This window comes from Stegodyphus dumicola, chromosome 10 (assembly GCF_044657685.1).
Source record: "Stegodyphus dumicola isolate Sdum_Otavi_A_Nest chromosome 10, ASM4465768v1".
Taxonomy (NCBI): Eukaryota; Metazoa; Arthropoda; class Arachnida; order Araneae; family Eresidae; genus Stegodyphus; species Stegodyphus dumicola.
The window spans coordinates 112605417-112626910 of record NC_140777.1 but is presented as its reverse complement, the minus strand read 5'-3'; the positions used below and the strand labels follow the sequence as shown (position 1 = coordinate 112626910).

Here is a 21494-nt window from a genome sequence, read left to right as displayed (position 1 = left end):
CAAACTTTGCCCACGAAGACACATTTTTTCTTAGGTTCACGTGTACTTTTATCAAGCACATAGTTTTGCGATTTGGGCAGAATATCAGTTGGGCTATTATGTAAAATAGAAACTTTTATTTAGAAATGAGATACTACCCTCTAGAAATTTTTTGAAAACTTCACGAAAATTAGTCGAATTAAATTTCAATATTAAGTATATTACATTGGAAGTTTAGTTTAATGAGATCTTTTTCTTTGAGTATCATTATTTAAAAAAATGTCTAGTAATTGACTAAAGTCTGCAGTATTCCATAAGCTGTACAGGTTGTATACTCTTACAGTGTAAGAAAATTGGCGGAAACCCTCGTCTAGCAAGGCAATATGGTTTCATTCTAGCATGTTAATGAATATGTGAAAACCCTTTTGTTACACTTTATATAGCACACATTTCGATAACAAGATTGTTATCTTAAACATTTACAAAATAAGTAATGTACTACGTCATCGTATGTAATGCACAGTAGCAATTTATTTACTTGTACACACGCACACAAAAAATTGAAATGAAATAAAGTGAAGTGTGATTTTCGGGAATACCCGTATTCTCTCACACCGAAATTTTTTTAGATTGAGTCGTGTTCATCATTTACACAGTATTTTGTGCCCCAAGTATTCGGTTGGTAGATTGCACAAATTACGTAATTGTGATTTTAGAAGAATCTTTTTTAAAAAATTTGGGTATGTGTTACTAATTAACTTTGTAGAATTAGTAACACATATAGTTAATGTTTAATTAACTTTGTAGAATTAGTAACACATACGTTTTTGTCGTTTGTAGAAGTTATTGCAAAATTTTATTTCAGTCCCAAACTATGTCTGAAAGTAAGAAAACAAATTTTAAAAGAAAATTTATTTCTTTGTGGATGAAAATACAAATTTACAGTCTTTTGTGAAAAAGAAGAGCCATCAGACATAGCAAAAATTCTAAATTTAAATGAGATAATAGTGAGAACCATTATGTTTTTAAAAGTTTTCAGAAAGCATTCCTCTATTTTGTTTTTAGTCTCTCATAACTCTTCTCATTAGTAAATTAACGACTTAAATAAAGCTGCTTCCATCAGTCTCGCATAACTCTTCCCACAGCACGTTATTTTCTAGGAATCTATCTTGCTATAAGCGCCTTTCCTATTCTATAATCTTTGACCTTCAAAACGTAGACTAGTTTGTCCAACCTTTGTTACTGTCTTCCAGTTGGCGATTGCTTTTCTTCCGACATACTGCAGCTGCGTTAAGGACTGTTTAGGGATTACTGAATTCAGTTGCTGTTTCACTCCTCATAACAAAAGAAACGACATTCAAGCATTTTCTCACTTCGAGATTTCTAGATGCCTTGTGAGACTGAGGCTGTTTTCTTGCAGCTGCGTTGTGAAATCAAATGTTTATAGTTCCTTGATGTGTTTATAGAGTGAAATGAAAGTTAAAATTCTTTGGATATTTGTGGATAAATGAGAATCGGTAAGATTTTTTTCGTAAATTTTACTATAGGAATTTATTTTAATAAGACTTATCATGTAATATATTACTGGCAATGTCTGAAAGCCGACATTTTAAGAATATCTAAAGCTTGCCGGCAGTGTATGAAACAATTAACACTTCATAAAATTTTTAGGCATTCTGTAGAATGACAAACCGGCAAACAATAAAATACATTTCCGATTCGTTTCGAATAGTTTCGAATCATACATCTAATACATTTATTCTATAATTTTTTTACGTCTTCTTACATTGTTTTCATTAATAAGAAAGCCATAAATTTTTTTCCTGTATAACCTTCAATCCTCTTTAAGTATTTTGAATAAAAATTTCTTAAATGGCACTCTTTCATTATTTTTTCAAAATAGCATTTTTGATGAATGCGAGTCTTTTAAATAATAGCCTTATCATCAGTTTTTATCATACTTTGCCTAACTAGTATTTGTTATTCTATAGAATATCTGGGTATTTTAAGCAATGTCTAGGGAAAATATACTATTATAATTCTCATATTTCATACTTTGCTTAGAAACGTATTGTAAAGAATATCTGCATTTGATACATTTCTGGTAGCATATATATTATAAGAGTACACTGACATCATAATACAAATAATTGCATATAAATAACTTAAAGATAACTTATTTTGTAGCATTATTATTTTAAATTTTACAAATAGGAACAAAATCACAGATTCTTATAGCACGAAAATTCAGTTTTAATAAATGTGATGGCTGCACTTGATTTTTATAACTTAGTACACTTATATGTTTTTAATAAGACTTTTACTTCAACATCCTCCTTTAGTTCAATCAACTGTTCTTGTATCATAATGATAAAATAAGATAATCGGAGTTCAGCGGTTCTATAAACAAGGCTGGCACATTCAAAATATTAATTTCTTGGAAGCAAACATTAAAATCTTTTAGCGTATTATTTCCTTTATATTTATTTTACACGTTTTTCTTCTTTACAGCATGATACAGCTTTATATCAATAAAAAATTATTATCATTTAATAAAAAAGATCGTGATTATGCCAACCAACCGCGGTGCATATTTTGCTATCGACTCTCAGCAGACCCTTCGATCAAAATTGATCCTTGTATACGAGCCAGTTCCCCTTAGAAAGTCCTCCACGAAGGCATCCCTCCCCTTGGGCAGATAGCCCTCGAGGCTTTGCCATAATCACACGCACTCAAAATTGATCCTCTTTAATAGGTTTCAGTTGGGAATTTTAATATATTTTTCCTGTTTTATAATGAAAACAATTCTGTTACTAACAAGATCTAAATCTGAAATTCTTAATAGAATGCGTGTACTGACATCTGTTGCGAATGAGTTCATCATAAAGGCGTACTCGAATGTAGCAAACACGTTTATTACGCTTAGAAAAAAGCAACAAAATTATTCCAAAATAACATGTATTGGATGGTTATGGTGACTGCTATTAAGTATCACATTTTCACCGAAAGTGAATGAAATCATGTAAATATTCAGTTGTTTTGTGAAGTGTACGAATTATGTTTTGAAGCCCATAGGCATTTACTAATTAAATGTAGTCCAACTAAAAAGCAAAGTTGCAAACTGAAGTAAAGATGTGCAGTTTTTAATCAAAGGTAAAATAGTACTTAAATACTTAACATTATTATAAATTTTCGATTTACTATGCCAGAAAATTCTACAGAAACTTCGTTGATAGCGTATAATTTTTTCGCTCATATGTTAATTCGGCAATGCCAGCCGAGAATACTGCAATTTCGAAATAAGATTTGCAGTTTGAAGTGATATTAATAAGGACTTTAATTTAAAAATGCTGTTTTCAGAAAAATTGTTATTAAATTGTAAAAGTTCTTAAACATATTCTGTTATATCCAAGTACTTTGTTAAAATTAAATTTTTTTGTGGTGACTGGAACTTCATTTATTAATAAAGTTTTGGTAATAAACGAAGAGACATAATTAAAATGATTTAAAGCTTTGTCTATATTTAAAGCCTATGTAATTTTAGGACATAAGTTAAGGATAGTTTCTTTCTTTCTTTCTTTTATTATTATTATTATCTGCTTTAAAAATTCGTCCTGTTTGCGCAATTCTTGTCTCCTCGTTTTCCGAAATTTTTCCTGTTTGCTCGAATTCGGAGTGGGCAGAACTGCCGCCCTCCACAATATTATTCTCGAAGGATGTCGCAGTGAATCATTAGATAGGGTTGGGCTGCTGCTCTGTGAAAGTGTTAATCTTCGCTCCAATATTGGTCCACCAGTGACTGAACGGTAAAGTCGTCGAATACTGATAGTTCAACCTATGTTCGGTTCTAGATAAACAGGTCGCCTGCATAGGCGTTTTCGACAATTTCACCTTGTGTAATGTGATACGATCCAGTTAGTTCCCTCTAGAAAGCCGCCTTCCCTAGGCAGACAGCCCTCGAGTGCTTTGCTATAATCAAATAAAATTGGCACAATATTGTCAGGCTGAAGATGTGTTTGAGCTGAATTTCCTTAGTGTCATTCTTTTCTTATTTTATTACAATACTTTTTCCCCTTTGTCGCAATGAATATATATATATATTTCGCGTTTTTCTTCATGTATACCGGAATACGAGCCACTTCTATTAGAAAGTCCTCCACGGAAGCATCACTTCCCTTGGGTAGATAGCCCTTGTGTGTTTTGCCATGATCAAACAACCAAATAAACCGAACCAACTCAATAAATGTAGATGTTTCAGATATTATTAATACTAAATGAAAAAACGATGAGTCTCTTTTAAAGGTTCTTAGTGTCGAATTCGGCATAGGGGTAGAAAATATATATATAATTTATTTGATTTGGCTGTAAGCTTAACTTTGAAACAAATATAAATCCATTTTAAGAAAAATTCTGGTTCTTACATATTGTCGTCGTTGCATAACGACGACGACAGTTTCATGGCCGACGAGAAGTAGAATTCATTGAATGAGAAATTATTTTCAATTGCATTTATGACATACAGTTTCGTAATCCTGCAGATGAAAATCTACAACGTACTGCAAAGAATTAATTCTTTTTGTAGCAATTATTTTTAATACTTTTTTTGATCAAAAATAGTTTTTCAATTTCATTTTTACGTAATTTATTATAAATATATGCATGAATATATAATGATTTTTTCTTTTATTTTTTTAGAAATGCGGTTCTGCAATGGTTGTGCAAATTTCCTAAGTTCGAATCTTCCCAATGAGGATTTATATAACAAAATATCAGAGAATATTAGTGTGGAAACATCGAAAATTGTTTTAGTCTGGCAACCATTTGTAAAAGACAGGCCTGATCGTATAGCAAATCATTTCGCGGAATTTGGTGCAGTGAAGAATGTTATAGAATGGTAAAAAAATCTTTTTTTCTTCTCTAAATCACTTTTTGCATTTGGATTTCCTTTACACTGATTATAACTGAACTTACCTGCCTAATCACTACTCAGCTGACATAACCAAAGACAATAGATTAGGCTAATATCAAGTATAATGCATGTTTTAATTTTTTTTTTTTTTTTTTTTTGTTGTTGTTGTTAAAATACAAATTATAAATAAAACCTAACTCAGGCAGTTGAGCACGAAAAGTAAATATGAGTATATACAGTTAGTCACAAAAGTCTGCATACAGACTAAATTTTAAATTAAAAACACACTTAAAGCATAGAAAAATGTATTTTAATCATTGCATTTTTTTTCTTCTATTAGCTAAAATTGTAAGCTTAAATAAAAAGTAAATAATATCAGTGTAATACATTTTACATTTTTTCAAAAATATATTTTGTCAAAAAAACTCAGAAAATCCCTCCAATAAGTCTGCGTACACTTTCAAAAAAAAAAAAAAAAAAAGCAAAATATAAGTTTTTTACATTACTTCAATACTTTGTAGGATATCCTTTATTCTTCAAAACAGCTTGCAGACGTCTGGGCATTGACTGAACTAGTTTTTCAGTGTCATCCGACGTAAATTTCGCCCATTCTTCCTGCAATTTACTAATTAGCTTATTTCGCGACGTAATATTGTGTTTTCGAATTCGTTTCTCCAATTTTGCCCACAAATGTTCGATTGGATTGAGGTCTGGTGACTGTGGAGGAGTCTTGGAGTGTGATAGAAGAGATATTCCTTCACAATTTTAGCTTTATGTTTCGGGTTGTTGTCTTGTTGGAAAATAAAGGTATTAGAAAGATTTAAATTTCGGGCACTGTCTCGTAGATTTTTCTTCAGAATATCCAAATAAACATACTTATCCATGACTTTATCAATAATGTTAAAATTTCCAACTCCTTTCGACGACATACACCCCCATACCATCACACCGCCAACTCCATGTTTGACAGTTGGATTTAAATTTCTCAGATTCAGTTCTGTTCCTGGTTTTCTCTATACAGTAAAGTGGCCATTAACTTTAAATATTGTAAATTTACTTTCATCTGACCAAATTACATTGTTTCAGAAGTCCTGTGAAGAGTTTAAATATGTTTTGGCAAAAGCAATTCTTTTCTTTCTATTCGTCTCGGAAATGTATGGCTTAGACCTAGGTTTGCGTCCATGATAAACGACTTTCGCAGCACTTTTCGTACAGTTTCAGGAGCAATTTCCTTGTTGCTAGTTAAAAAAATGTCTTTTGCAATGCTTGCAGCAGAAAGTTTAGGATTTTGTTTAATTCGTAAAAGAGTTTTTCTTTCTTCTCTCTGCGTTAGCTTCTTCGGTTTCGCACATCTTGGTTTTACAGCAAGACTACCAGTGTCAAGATAGTTTTGAATAACTCTTTGCACACTAGAAAATGGTTTTCCAATGGTTTTACCAATATAACGAAGAGTTTTACCTTCATCTCTCAATTTTATAATTAGTTGTCTCGTAACTAAAGGAATTTCTTTATTGGTTGTCATTTTCGTCAAAGAATATAGAAATAACAACTTCCAATTAACGTGAAATTTGCTTCGGAAGTCAATGACCTTGAAAGTGTAACCTTCTTTGCATTCTCAAGTTTGAAGTTTAAAAGTTAGATAAAAAATCCCCCGCCTCCTTCGCGTTGTACGCAAACTTTATTGGCTTTGATTTCTGGCCACTTATCTTTTAAAAATTAGTGTGCATAAATTATTAGATATGAAAATATTACTGTTAAATAATTTTAAAGTCCCTTATGGAAACTAAATATTTAAAAAATAAAACTTTAAGAAACTACTCTTTTCGCACCTTAAAATTTGGATATCATATTACTTTTCTTGATGTACGCAGACTTTATTGACTAACTGTATATAGTATATATATATATATATATATATATATATATATACTCATATTTATTATATATTTAAAGAGAGAGAGAGAATAGTGTTAGAAATATATATAGCAAGGTGTAAAAGTAATTGCGGATTTTTTCGGTTTTGAAATATTATTTTAAAAATTATGATTCAAATTTATTTTTATTCTTCGAATTAAAGAAACGAAGGACATATCTAAATACTTTTCTACTGAATCTGATAGTATAATATTCAGTTCCAATTGTTTTTGATGCTTTGGTTGCATATTCTGGTTTACATTGGGAATTAATTCCGCTCTTACCAGAGATTATCACAGAATCCCACGAGGGACCTCACACATAAGAGCTCGTCAAATTTGTCCACCATAAAGGTAAAATACAGAAAATATTGAGACGTATTGTCTCTGAAATCTCCCTGGCGAATGAGGATGCGATGACAGAAGACTAGCATTATCCTATCAGGTGTGTGGCGGCAGTCCTGTTACTACCAATTGTTTTAATAAACAGAGATGGTACTTATGTATTATCCCGTCTACCCTGAAAGTTTGGATACTGTCTAACTATGAAATTTGGTGGAAATGCCACCAAATTTACGCCAATCGATCCTGCGGAATTCTGAACGAAATGAGTCTTTTTATTTAATAAACAATCATTATTAAGCCTATTTTGTTTTCGAGCTTCGTAAAACGGTTTTCATAGAGTTCTGCTATTTTGTTAGAAACTTCGATTTTATCGCATGCTCTCTTTAAAACGCTATGAGTAGAAACTTCCCGCAGGCCAATTGTTCCAGTATACTTGCATTATTGTTTTGTCAGCCATATTTAGCTGACGATACAGTGTCCATTAATACAAACGTTTTTTATGGTAGGATAACATGATATTGAAAAAAATCCACTGCTTATTCTGTAGAAGTCGGATCCCGAACGTTAATATTATTTTTTCAGAATGCAAGAAAAAATACATTAAAAAGATCAATGACAATTTATATCCTTGTTCACAAAAAAATAAAAGTTGGCTTATGGATATTCAGTTGTGGTTACATGTGCGTTATCTAGAACCACTCGAAAGCTCAGATGTTACGAGTCTGTTGGTATGTCACGCTTATCTATAAATAACGTTAAAGTGCCCTGCTTGAGGACAGTTTCACGGTTAAATAATATGCAAGTACCGCAGATAGTAACTATTTATTAAATTTCTTTGAGTTACAAGTGCCTTAGAAAAATTCTTACTCAGGGCTTTTCATTTGCATTTAGTTTATACACGGTTGTATTTTATATACGAATACATTCGTATACAAACTAAATGGATTTCTACAATTGTATATGAATACATTGGTGTATAAGTGTATTCGTACATCTATATGCGAATACATTTTTATATGGCCCATAAGCGGCTGAGCGGTAAAGTCGCCAAACACTAATAGTTCGGGCCCATCAGCGGCCGAGCGGTAAAATCGCTGAACACTGGTAGTTCGGTCCGAGGTTCGAATCCCGCAAACGGGCTGGCTGCATGGGCGTTTTCGTGGTTTTCCCCATGTGTAACGTGTATACGAGCCAGTTTCCCTTAGAAAGTCCTCCACGAAGGCACCCCTCCCCTTAGGCAGATAGCCCTAGTGTGCTTTGCCGTATTCGCAATACACCAATACTAATAGTTCGAATCAGGCGAGCGGGCTGGTTGCATGGGCGTTTCCCTGGTTTTCCCTATGTTTAACGTGCATATGAGCCAGTTCCCTTTGAAAGCCTTCCATGAAGGCATCCCTCCCTTAAGAATCAGATAAAACCGTTCTACTGGTGTAAATCACAATTTCGGATGTGGCTTTTGAGTAGCATTTGTTGCTAAACGAACGCGGATATCGCCGACTGACATTTTATCAACTGCGGCTGAAATCGAGCAGCTAATCTAAGGTCGTAAGAAAACAATTCCCGAATATCTCCTTTGAGCAACTGCTCTGTTCACATCCGCAGCTCCAATCATAGAATGCATGTCAGCGAGATCCAAGAGACGTATCCATGAAGCGACGCATACCACTCGAAATCCGCATGCGGTATGATGATTTATGCCAACAGAAGCTTTTGAATTAAAATTCGCGACATAACACTTTGCGCCATTTCCACACTCATTACACTCCGTTACAAAATTAGCTTTCTTCTACATTTACTTGCTCGCTTTATACCTTTACAGTTTTGCCAGGTACCTTTGAATGACTTTGTATACTTATTCCATTTTACATATCTCCCACCCATCGATATATAATACTCATCTACATTCCTTAAAATCATACGACTTTTCAAAAGGAGAAGCTGGTATTTCCCTCCCAGATATAAGAGCACTAAAGATATAATGTTTAAAATTTAGCTGCCTTTCTCGCATTTTAACAGAAAAAGATCTATAAGATCTTACAGATCTTTCTATCAAATAATCTGAAAATGTACTCTGAATTTTTTTTTATTTAATAGTTTTGCAATGGGAATTATTTGTGATTAATATAATAGCATTACTTTTGAAAATTTAATGCAAAAACTAATTCTTCATAAGCAGGGAAATTTATTCATGTTTATTTTTAACTATTTATATATTTTTGAAAATTAAGTTAGCTATATTTAGTATTTATTTCCAACATAAAAATTGGTTTAAACTTATGTTTACGCTTAATGTAAATAGAAGTTTACGATATTAGTTTAGTATGTAATAAGTAGTACGTTACTAGTTCAGGTATAAACACATACTGTAATTTTGTAAGTTAGAATTTCGCCTCGTATTGGTCTAGTTTTCAGTTCTTCAAGCAGTTCCAAGTAGATACTTTTCAAACTTGAAATTAAATTAGACATTTCTAATGATTTATGCATTTATTTTTCCAAGAGGAAAACTTAACCACTCAAACTACCGAGGTAGAAACAGAGTAAGTCCAAAATTAATTCCATCCTTCTTCCGTGGTGTAAGTCCGTAAATTACCTTGTCATCTGTCTTTTCTTCCAGTTTCATCTATGAGAATCTGAAGAACCAATACTGCAAACATGACGCAGATTTATCACTACGTATGTAGTGAAGATATCTGTTCGAAAAAAAAAATTGTATGACGTTTCAACTTTACACTAACGTCAGAAACAGCAAGCAAAATTTTTGCGTCCGTAAGTCAACATTTGGCTTTAAAAAAAAAAAAAAAAAAAAAAAAAAAAAAAAAAAAAAGCTTTCTCCTTATTACTCCTTCATATATTGCAACTAACAGGAAACTGCATTAAGCTTGTCATGTCAGATTTTTCGGCAAACATTTTAAAGTCTTTAAAACTACAATCCATATTAAAGAAATATAAAAAAAAATTGAGTTACGAAGACTCGTTCGCTCATTCAAATTTTGGATTTATGTGATGTTGCAAAAACTGAAATTCAAAGTGAAATTATACTGTTTTTAGTTTGGTTATAGGCAAAACATTCCAGGGATAGCTGCCTAAAGGGAGAAATACCTTTCTGGGAGACCTTTTAAAGGAAACTGGCTCGTATACACGTTATATATAGGGAAAAAATCACAGAAACGCCTACGCAGTCAGCCGTTTCGCAGGGATTAGAGCATCGTACCGAACTACCAGTGTTCAACAACTTCACTGCCTGGGCGGTAGTGTGCCCGTTACACAGGGAAACTATGAAAACCGACCATGCAGCCAGCCAGTTCGGTGGGATACGAATTCCGTACAGAACTACTAGTGTTCAACAACTTTACCGCTGGTCGGCACTGAAATTATAATGTTTCTTCCCTCAGGTGAACTTGAATGATGAATGTAATGACGGATCACCATAAGAAACGATTCGATCAGGCACAGATGCTGCCATTTTGTCAACTGTGGGTAACAGATATGATTATGCCAAAAGTCTTCTCAGTTAATAATTTATTATTTCTTCATTGATTTTCTTAAGTTTTCTCTTGCATTCCAACCTTTTTGTACCTTAGAACAAGGATCCCTCACATTTTTATACCAAAGCCCATTCTAGAAGTATCGGTGGGATGGCAAGCACATTTATCCTTTAAAGGTAGATTTATAGGTTGACAACTAATATGCCCAAAAAAAAAAAATTATAATTTTACGATATAAATATTATTGACTGTATTCTTATGTAAATAATTACTAAATAATATAATCAAAAGTTTGTAATCTTTGGTTTTGCATTTCATAGGCCATTGCTTCATATTTAGGATAGTCTGGCGATATTCCTGCTTGACATCAAAATGTTCGTCTTTAAGTCGAGATCTGTACTTCGATTTTGTGATACGCATTGTTGAAAACAATAATATTTGGCATTTTCAATTTTTTTACAAATAACCGGGACAAAATAACAAATTGGCCGGGACCATATTTTCGAACTAAGATAATTCCTATCAAAACCGGAACGTTTAAAATTAAAATTAGAAATATATAATTATAAATGAATAATTTTAAAACAAATACGCTTATTGAAACTCTCTTATTAATTACTAACTATAGAAAAATATTTGCGTTCATATTTTTGACAGCTTAAATAATTATTTCTCGTGGTTTAACAGCAACTCTCTCGCGTAAAACCGTTGGCGGGAGCAAGGATCTTCTCAGGGCCGTTCCTAGTGGGGGTGCAGCGCGTAAAAGTACGCGGCGGCGAAAATCAGGGGCAGCCGGACTCTCGCAATACCACGACTAAATATTTTAAATTCCTGAAATTCGTTTTAAGTACTTTTCATACAATTTGTCATATGTAAGTACTTAGTGAGTATGAAATAAAAATTTTATTAATAATTGAGCATTTTTTTTTTATTTGGGAGCAGCAATCCTAGGAAAGTACGCGGGAAGCCAATGGCCTAGTAACGCCCTGGATCCCCCTTTGCATTTGGAACTTTGGGGTTACACTGGTTTTCAGCAGGCAATGTATTAGTCTGCTCTTGCCAGTTCCTTGATGTTTCCCAAGTTGAGCCTGATGGTTATGATCTATGTATAGCAGCTTTGATTGTGATTCCATAGAGTGATTTTCTCCCTTAAGGAACCTTGCTTCTGGAATCTAGTTGCTAGGCTGATGTGTTCGAAGACGGAGATACTCCTGATACTCCTCTTATTTTAGGAGATGAGCGGCAAAAGGATGGTATCTCAAAAAAGCAAAAGGCCGGTAATCCGCTAGGATTTGTATGCTTCCCGCGTGCATAATGTTTGGAACTCCTTTTATAAAGCATATAACATAACTGTAATGACAGGTAGAGGGAACAGTACTTAGTTTGTTGTATTCTTGTCAAATGTAAAGGGTGCACTTGTATATTGGTGACGTAATTGGCATTTGAGCATAACTTCTGTTAACAACTTTCAGCAGCCAGTATGGGTGAAAGAATACAGGCAGATTTTTGTTGTGGTTCATAAATTTTGCTTTCTTCGTATTTTTTTATTGTGTTTTGTGTTCATCAGTTTTACTTTTTTATACTGCACTTTTTGCTTAAGACTTTTATGTGTTTTTAAAAAAATACTATGGATTTTTAAAGTATATTAAATAATTTTTTTGTATTTTCCTGTAAAAATTAATTAACAGTTTTGTTCATAAAGTTTTTATAATAAATGGGATCTTGATCATGCCGATTAATTTCCGACACATATTCGGCTATCGAATTCCAGTCGACGCCTTGTTCCTCATCAACCTCCTTTAAAACTTCATCTACATCCAGGGATCTACACTGACTTCTTTGGGAACCCTTGATTTATTATATCCTTGAAATAAATATAATATAAAAATGTCACCTTTCGTGCCTGATATTTGTGTATCGCGAATATCATTAAAATATAAGTGTTAAGAAAGCAAAATTAACTCATTGATTAATGTTGAGTATTTGTTAAAATGACAACTTTTCCAATCCTTACTTTTGACACTGTCTAAACCGCTTTGGGGAATATAGTCATGTCCGTTCATTCTAACGAAAGCTAAGATTCCAAAAATTCGATCGAAAAGAAATAATTCAAAACTATTCGATTTTTTTTTTTTTTTTTTTTTTTTTTTTTAAGTCCAATAGTTTGGGTGATAAAGTCCCGGTTTTTAAAGTCCAATAGTTTGGGTGATAAGGTGTACAATATATTGTTTTGCCTCACACTATTTTTTTACTTATATCTTAAGAATATGCGTACATTGTAATTGCCTGAAATGTAAATTTCCTTACAGGTGGACTGAAGATGAGAATTCATGTGAAATAGCTCTTTTTCTCGTCATTTACCTCCATAGTGAATCTGCCAGTCGAGCCGAGCACGGATTGCCTTTGGTGGCTTCAAATGTGCGAATTATGACATTGATACACTTGCTGTCAGCAGCGACTGAAATCGAATCTTCTTGCAAAGATGTGAGTGATGTTGTTCTACAAGTAGAAAACTTTCCAAAGTCTGAAAAGGAGAAAGAACTGCTGTTTCTATTCAACAGATATGTACCTGCATCTGATGTGCAACGATTTGACCAGGACGCAACCAAAGTCCGGTATGATGTGACTTACAAATACTTCACTCACGCTTTGGTAGCAGAAATGAGCATTCAAGGTAACTACAAATTCTTTTTTTAATTTCTGTTTGGTTTTCATTCAATAGATTATAGCGCATTTATTTTTCAGTGTCTCGCATATATTTTAGAAAAGTTGAAAGAACTAATGATATTCAATTTTTTTTAAGATTGTATTGATGAGGGAATCTCCGAAGGCATCTATAAATTTCCATCCAATTTTCTGCTCTTATGTATTATCCCGTCGACCATGAAACTATGGCAAGCAGTGCGATTTAATGCCACTTTTATATAAGTGTGACGTAACAACACACTCGTAACATTTGCGCTTTAATTTGATGTAAACTCATTTGATTCTTGATAAGTCGCGTTTTGTTTTTATGAATAAGGACATATATTAATATTTACTGCTGTATATTTTCCCTCGCATTTTGAAACAAATTGTTAAAAACTTGTTAAACACTTGTTAAACCTGTATCTTGCAAAATAGTAAACAGTAGATTATTTCCAAAGTTATGGAACCATACCGTCAAAAATGCATCTATTAATGAATACGATGCCTGAATGTGGCTGATAATACAGTAATAGATTGGAACAAATAGAAGGTCAAGAGAGAAGGAGCGGCTGACATGAAACGGTGTTTAAGACAGCTGGGATCCTCGGTCCAGTCCCACACCCCGAATCGAACGATTAAAAATTTCTAAATACTTAATAATACGTTAAGAAATAAAATAACAAATTCGCATTATTGAATTTTTTTTAAAAATATATGTTATAAATGTTAATTAATTAGTTGGAGGGGATTGTTCAGAAAGTTGATCGAGCTGGGAATAAAAAGTACTTATGTGCATAATGCAAGCGGTCGTAGTTCTTACACACAAACGCACATATATATCGCTTTTCAAATTAATATTTTAAGTAAAAAGTGAAGTTTAATTTTAAGGTAGCAATAAAACTCTTTTGGCAAACAATATTTTTTAAAGAGCGAGGTGCTTTATTTAATAACCATTAGCCTTGCGCCACTTACAAATGGCCGGAAGTATTGGCCATTTCATTATGGAAGCACCTAATCAGTGGCCACCGTTATCTCCTATGAAGGAGACGGACAATTACAACCATGCCTTCTCCCCGATTCGAACCCGGACCTATCGCTACCGCAGTCACGTTGTAGGGAATACCTGTCAATTTGTATAGATTGAAATTGTTTAAATGTGTTATTAATTGTATAGTAAAAATTTATTATTTTAACTGTAATGAAAATTTAGTTGCAGTTCATTTTTTAAACACGTACATTTGTAGTATGATTGATTGGTAAATAATGTGTACTGAATAATTATGTATTTTATGTCTATTATAATTAGGAATTAGTTTCTGTTTTCCAGTAGCCGTTTTAACTACTTGAAGAAATTGTGTATTATTGTAGCCTTTTTATAAACGCAATTAGATACATGTAATGGAATAAATAATAGCATTTTTTAGAATATGTGCTTTATATTGTTGGAATACCAGTCAATTTGTATAGACTGGCATTGTATAACAAATCTGTAGTTTTGCACAATTTAGAATTGTATTCAAAAAATTTTAAGAATTAGTTTTCTTTCCTTCTGTTTTTAATCATCTGGGAGCCAAGATATTATTTACAAAACATTTACTTCTGTGGATAATAGTAAAATAGTGTACATATTACAATGACCTTCCCAACTGCAATTTCGTGATTGCTTTGTGGATAACTGCGACACAGTGTGCAAATTGCTATGGACACACATAATGAGGAGTGCAAACTGTTAAGGACACTAAGTTATGATGTATCGAAGTGGACAAGTAGTATTTACGTGAACAATGAACTTAACAAACATATACTTCGAATTTATCAAAAGTTAACTTAGAATCCAGTTTATATGATCATAGAATAGTCTACACAACATCATATACTTTGGGCTATAGAACTATCAACTGCCTGAACTGATATGACTGGACTACTCTGTGGATAACTGCACCAATAATACGGACACACATCTCATTAGGTGTGTAACTGATAAGAATATGAAGTTATGACGTATTGGAGAAGACATAGTTTAGAAACTGGTTAATATATAAGTTCCACTCTCCACAACGTCGATCCTATCCATGACAATGTAATGATTAATTGATTGTATATTTATTTTTCATACGGATTATTATGTAAAAATTATTGTATAGATGACGTTGGCAATTTAGCATTGTAATATTACTATCATTGATTTAGTGAATGCCGCCGGCAGTGGATGGTAGATTCTTTTCCGTCGCATGGGTATAACTCTGATTATTGTAGAACCTTAGGTCGGAAGTTCATGTGACGGCGTTTCGGTCACCAACCACTATACCGGCTGTGGCGGCATTTGACAAGCAATATCCTTATTGCTATTAGGAACGTGATTTTTGAAACAGCGAATCAGCTGCCGATGCGACGCCTTTCACTTTGCATCACTATTTTTCACATTGCATCAGCATTTAGTTTCCGCCGTGATAGCATCAGTGGCCAAGTGATTGGGACCACTGAATACTGAGAGTTCAAGCCGGATTCAATACCAGGTTAATGGGCTGTCTGCATTTCAGTCACTAAACACTACATCGGGAGGGAAAGCAAGACGACATTACTACAGCCAAGCCTTGCTAGGGAGTTGAATCCACACTCTTGATTAGTAAATAAGCCCTGGATAAATACTATACAATGCAAGTCCAGTCAGTTCAAGACACTGATTTTCTTAAAATCTGCCATATTATAACGAAAATCTGAGAACATGAATTTCAATTAAATCCCAGCAAAAATGTTTTAATATCATTTCCTCTTCAACTTTTGCCCAATATACAGGGTGTATCAGTACAGAGGTGACAAACTTTCAGGAGAGAGAGTACGATTGGAAATCACATAGCAATCCATGGTCGGAAACGCTTTCCTGGCGCGGTAGTGAAGATACAAAAATCAAGAAAGAAAGGACACAAATGGGCTGAGAAAACATGTTTAGTTCTTGGAGTACAGTAAAAACAAGGAAAAAGCAACATAAAGACACAACGATCGTCATCAAAGAAGGTATTCGAAATTACGACCCGGACCGTGATATAGGAACTGTGCGTCAGGCATCTTCCATGCGATCTTCTATTCGTGATGCAGATCTCCCGTGCGCCGGAGAAGTGAGGTCTGCATCACGTTCCTGAGTCGTAAATTCGAACACCTTCTTTAATGACGATCATTGTTTGTTTTTGTTCTAATCTGTTGGTTCTTGCTGTACTAAATGTAATTAAAATGTTTTGTCTCACTGTTTGTGTCCTTTCTTCTTTACGTTTTGTGTACCGCGCCAGGAAAGCGTTTCCGACTATGCATTGCTAGATGATTTCACATCGTCTAGGTGTACTCTTTCTCTCCTAAAAATTTGTCACCGATGTACTGATACAGGAGGAAGAGGATACAATCCAACAAGGCCGGAGAACTCATGACTTTATACATATAGTGACGACAGACCGGGTTATCTCCGCGCTCTACCTCACGCGCTTCATAATGGGTCATGGACCTTTTCCGTCTTATTTCTACGACAGAGGCATAACTACCACCAATATCTGTGTCTGCGTCAATAAATGGTCGCCCGATCATTATCTTGTGCAGTGCCCTTTAACATAGAAATGGCACATTAGTTTCGGTGCTTCTAAAGTCTCATTCATGCGCTTTCTAATAAAGCAGCCAGAATTTACAAATAAAATTAAATGTATAATGGATAAACTCGAAGCGCTTCGACAAGAGCTGTGCCGCAGATTAATGTCTAAGAAGCTCCGAGTAGTGAGCTAAGTTATGTGCAGCTAAATATTCGCTTAGTAAGTCTACTTTCTAAATGCCTGGTAACGCTCCGTATATACTGCTTGACGTCCTGTTTTTGTCTTTTTGTGCTAATTCACAAAGAGTCATATTTCTGTATACAATGTTGTGTAGGCCATAAATGCTATGCTATGTTCAGTCAAATTTGTCTGCACTATGATATGCCCACCTGCTGTACAGGTCATGTTATGCTGTTTGTTTATATATATATATATATATTTGTTATGAAAATGTTTTGTCAATATATATGCCTCTATGCTATGTTCATATGCAAGGCTATGTTCTGTATGCCGTGTAGGCTATATGACGCTATGTATTTTATATCGTAAATCTCTGACGCCAATATGTTATGTCGCAATACTATGTATATTATGTTTATGAGTTTATGAGATGCTATGGTATGTCGCTACGCTATATCCACCTTTCATGTAGTTAAGTAGTTACGCTGTGTATTTAATGCTGTAAATATGTAATCCTTATGCTATGTTGCAATGCTGTGTCATGTTATGTATACGCTACGCTATGATATGTCACCATGCAATGTCCACCTGTCGCAAAGGTCATGCCACACTGTGAATTGTATGTTGTAAATATGTAACCTCAGTATGTTATGTCGCTATGCTTTATCTATGCTTAACTATGTTATATCGCTATACTATGTCCACCTGTCGTGTAAGTTACATTACGTTGTGTATTTAATGTTATAAATATGTTATGTTGCTATGCAATGACTATTCTGTACTATGTCACGTCGAAATGCTATGCCATGTTATGTCTATGCTGAGCTATGTCGCCATGCAATGCCCACCTGTCGTGTAAGTAGTGCAACGCTAGATATTTTATGCTGTAAATATGTTATGCTCTAGATGGAGCGGGTCCCGGACTATACCCGATTAGTCTTTGAAAGCCGTCCGGGTGTCCGGCCCTGCTGTCACCTGTACTGATACACCCTTTATAGTACCATAATTACGTATTGTTTCATTTTTTGTTTATTAAATTAATTTTCGGCTAATCTTTGGAATATGGTAACAGGTAGTTTGGCGACATTTTGGTAAGGCGATAAAGGTTACTAGCTAGGACTTTAACAGTGTACATGGATAAAGTCAAGAGTGTGCGCAATGTCATTTTTGTGCAATTCTGGGATGTTTTTTTAAGTGAAAATAGGTCGATGTGTACATGGATACCGTGTATGTGCAATTCTTAAAGCAAGCAGTTTGCGATTCTGCACTTTCTCCCAATTTCGCACCTAATCTTGGTCATGATTAAGCACTTTTGTTCCATAAAAGTTCTAGCATAAGAGTAATTCGGCTAGCAGATTGTTGGAAAAAAATGTTGAAGGAAAAAAAAAAAAAAAAAAACATGCCTTTACTTCGTGAAAACAAAATGGCGTCCAAACAAAAACTAGCAGGTTGCTGTAGCAGGGTTGGTCGCCAAATTTTCGCCAAAAAATCGCCAAGTTACCATAATCCAAAGATTAACCTAATTTTCTGTTTGACTGATGAAATTTCGTAGAAGACTAAATAATTCATTTTTGTAGCTTTAGAAGGAATATCTGCGCTAAATTATGTTTATACAAATAGACTAGGTTTAAACTTCATACCAGTTAGGGCTACTTTGACTCGGTATATACATCCGGTAGACTCATGGTGAGGGCAGGAAGACTGAGACATTTACTTCAGGCAAAAAATGGAAGATTGGGAAATATTAAAGTGAAATATATTTATTAAAAAATGATTACCAATATTGAAATTTGCCTTAAATGTTAAATTCGGTCAGCATGAGTTCTGCTGCTCAGTAATTATGTTTTCGAATTATGTCGATGTATGTTGGTGCTGATTCAATTAGCAAATACTTGTGAATTTACTAATTTGTTACATTTTCCTCTACCGCAGGGAGATTAAAGACAAGATACAAGTTTTCAGTGTCTATAAGGCAAACATCTGGCACTCGAAAGATTCTCAGGCTGCTGAAAGGAAAACTGAGCTGTCATTTTCAAGAAAATCCACCATCATTGTTTGCATTTAAAAACACACTTACGTTCAAGACCTACTCCAGAACATTACCAACCAGTTCCCAAGACCATCTCACGATTTCACAAGAAGCTGATATTTCTTGTCCAGAATTGAATGATTTGCCGCGAAAGTTAGAAAGGAATGAAACGCTTGCCCACGAAGATCTGCATTTAAAATTCAGCAGAAAAAGAAAATTTGCAGCAGATTTTTATCTTGTAACAGCTCGTGCAGAACTAGTAAGAAAGATCAATTCTATTCGCGCCACACAACAGTCAACATCATTTGGTGAATCAAAGAATAAGCCTAATACTGGTTTCGAATCATCTATGACAAAGCGGAGAGAGAATAATTTGCAAATGAAAGAAGACGTGGTTGCGGTAGGTAGAAATATCGCCTCTTTTGCTGAAAAAAATTTAGGTCCAAGTACTTCAGTCAGTTCGATATCGGAACATAATAAAATAAACTTTATCAGTTTAATGGAAAAGGATAAAAAATTACAACAATTAATAAAAGAAAAAACTGAAAGTCTCATAGACAAACATAAGCCTAATTCATCTGAGAATTTGATGAAAAAGGAGAGGAATTTGAAATTACCAATTAAAAAAAGAATTGTAAACCTCATAAAACATAAACTCCATTCGTCCGACAGCAAAAATATAAATGTTGCAAATATGCTGAACCAAAATCAGATGGATATCCTGAATCTAAAAGAACCTTTCAATCATTCTCCTGAACAGAAACTGAAAGGTAAACTGCAATCAGAATCTGTCATTAAGCAATCAATAACAGATCTAAATCACCTTAATCTTTCTGAAAACAGAATGATTAATGAAATACAGACAGAATCCAGTAATATTAATTTGTCAGACCGGGAGAATGATCAGGTATCTAAAAATGAAAATATTTACAGATTGCAGCCACAGCCTTTACCATCAGTGATAAATATAAAGTTTGTTCAAAATTTTAATAAAAATATTTTTAAACTGCAGGGAATAGCTTATATCAATTCCTCATCAACAGATTTGATAGCAATTGAGAAAAGTGAAACCAAATTAATTAATGAATCCAATAAAGAAAATTTGGTTGAAGAAAGTTTATCAAAGAAGTCAAAGTCAGAAATTAACCTCGTATCACAATGTAAATATAAAGCTGTGCTGAACTCAAAGACGTTTATTTCTAAGAGAAGGCGTCATATTATATTTCACAGATCTAAGTCAAAAATTTAGGATATTATAAAATTAGTATGTGAAACCTTGCGATTATAATTTGGTTATTTTGTAAAATATTAATAACTTGTGGAATGTGCCAAAGCTTTTAATCAGCTTCTATATATGAATAAAAAATCTCCGTACACTTTTACAGATAAAAAATAGAATAATATTTTTCTCATTGTCTTTATTAAATTATTTTAAAGTTTTGCTTTTTGTGATTATGAAGGTCAAGCATTATTCTGTTATGAGAATAAAATGCAATTTATCTCATTTCTTTGCTTTTTCTTATAAGCATTCAGGGCTGCTGCATCGAGTCTATAATGTTATGGTAAAGTATTAATACAGTACAAAGTCCGTAATCTGGACGTCTATTATCCGGAATGATCTATAATCCGGGCCTCAAAGCCACAAACTTTTTGTATGCTTTACATATGCGCGTAAAGAATGCTCATACATTACGCGCCCTTTACTTCCCCAGTCATAACACCTTCGTTCTGTACTCTTATTAGGTATAGCGCGTGCTTTATTTTGTGTGTTAGTACTTGAATAATCCTTATTTTTCGTATCTCGAACGCGGATTTTCTCATAAATTTTTAATTTTTCTTTGAATTCACCCATACAAAATAACTTTGTTACTACTCTGATCAGGTATCCCATTGAATACATAATCAAGAATTGATGAATCATCAACAGAACCGTGACTGGTTATTTCACGCATGGCAATTAAATACTCGGAAAGGGATTCACCAAGTTTTAAGTGACGTTTAAATCCAGCCATAGTCTAAATGAACGGCATTTTTTTTCTACTTATTATCAGATATTAATCAGAACAGCTTGGCTTAATGATTTGTTTCTCTATCCATTCCGAAATCTGTCTATCAATTACACGCTGCTCTGCGGCGGGTGGGGGAGGGGGGAAGACGTCGGCGCGTAGTGAATTGGAAGTTGATCTGTCAGCACTATCCTCATCTTCAGGGCAGATGTTTTTATTTTATTCGGCTTATAATTCCTTACTAAATGTAGTATTTCATCTCGATATTTGATATTCGATTCCGTCTTTGATATGATTTAAATCAATTTCCTCGTCATTATAAATATCACGAAAACACATCAAATAGTTTTCTGGTTGCAATTTTATAATTTCGACTAATGCTTTACGC

The 21494-nt window shown here is 33.8% G+C and overlaps 1 protein-coding gene across 3 annotated transcripts; it reads left to right on the top strand.

The window, feature by feature from the left end:
- The first annotated feature begins 1108 nt into the window (after nt 1-1108).
- LOC118180964 (uncharacterized) lies at nt 1109-20594 on the top strand. 3 transcript variants are annotated; one of them, XM_085825392.1, is made up of 4 exons: nt 1109-1496; nt 4675-4873; nt 12941-13305; nt 19004-20593. In XM_085825392.1, exons 1-4 carry the CDS (start codon nt 1487-1489, stop codon nt 20347-20349), a joined length of 1920 nt encoding a protein of 639 aa, XP_085681518.1. In that variant the 5' UTR covers nt 1109-1486; the 3' UTR covers nt 20350-20593. The 3 variants fall into 3 exon arrangements, with proteins under 3 accessions (XP_085681518.1, XP_085681519.1, XP_085681520.1); XM_085825393.1 differs by lacking the exon at nt 1109-1496 and adding an exon at nt 3658-3785 and having other exon boundaries at nt 19004-20594; XM_085825394.1 differs by lacking the exons at nt 1109-1496; nt 4675-4873 and adding an exon at nt 10374-10619 and having other exon boundaries at nt 19004-20594.
- The last annotated feature ends 900 nt before the right edge of the window (nt 20595-21494 follow it).

Coding starts and splice junctions, on each gene's coding strand:
- LOC118180964 (XM_085825392.1), top strand. Junction 4,874..12,940: donor GTGAAGAATGTTATAGAATG/GTAAAAAAATCT, acceptor ATTTCCTTACAG/GTGGACTGAAGATGAGAATT. Junction 13,306..19,003: donor AGCAGAAATGAGCATTCAAG/GTAACTACAAAT, acceptor CCTCTACCGCAG/GGAGATTAAAGACAAGATAC.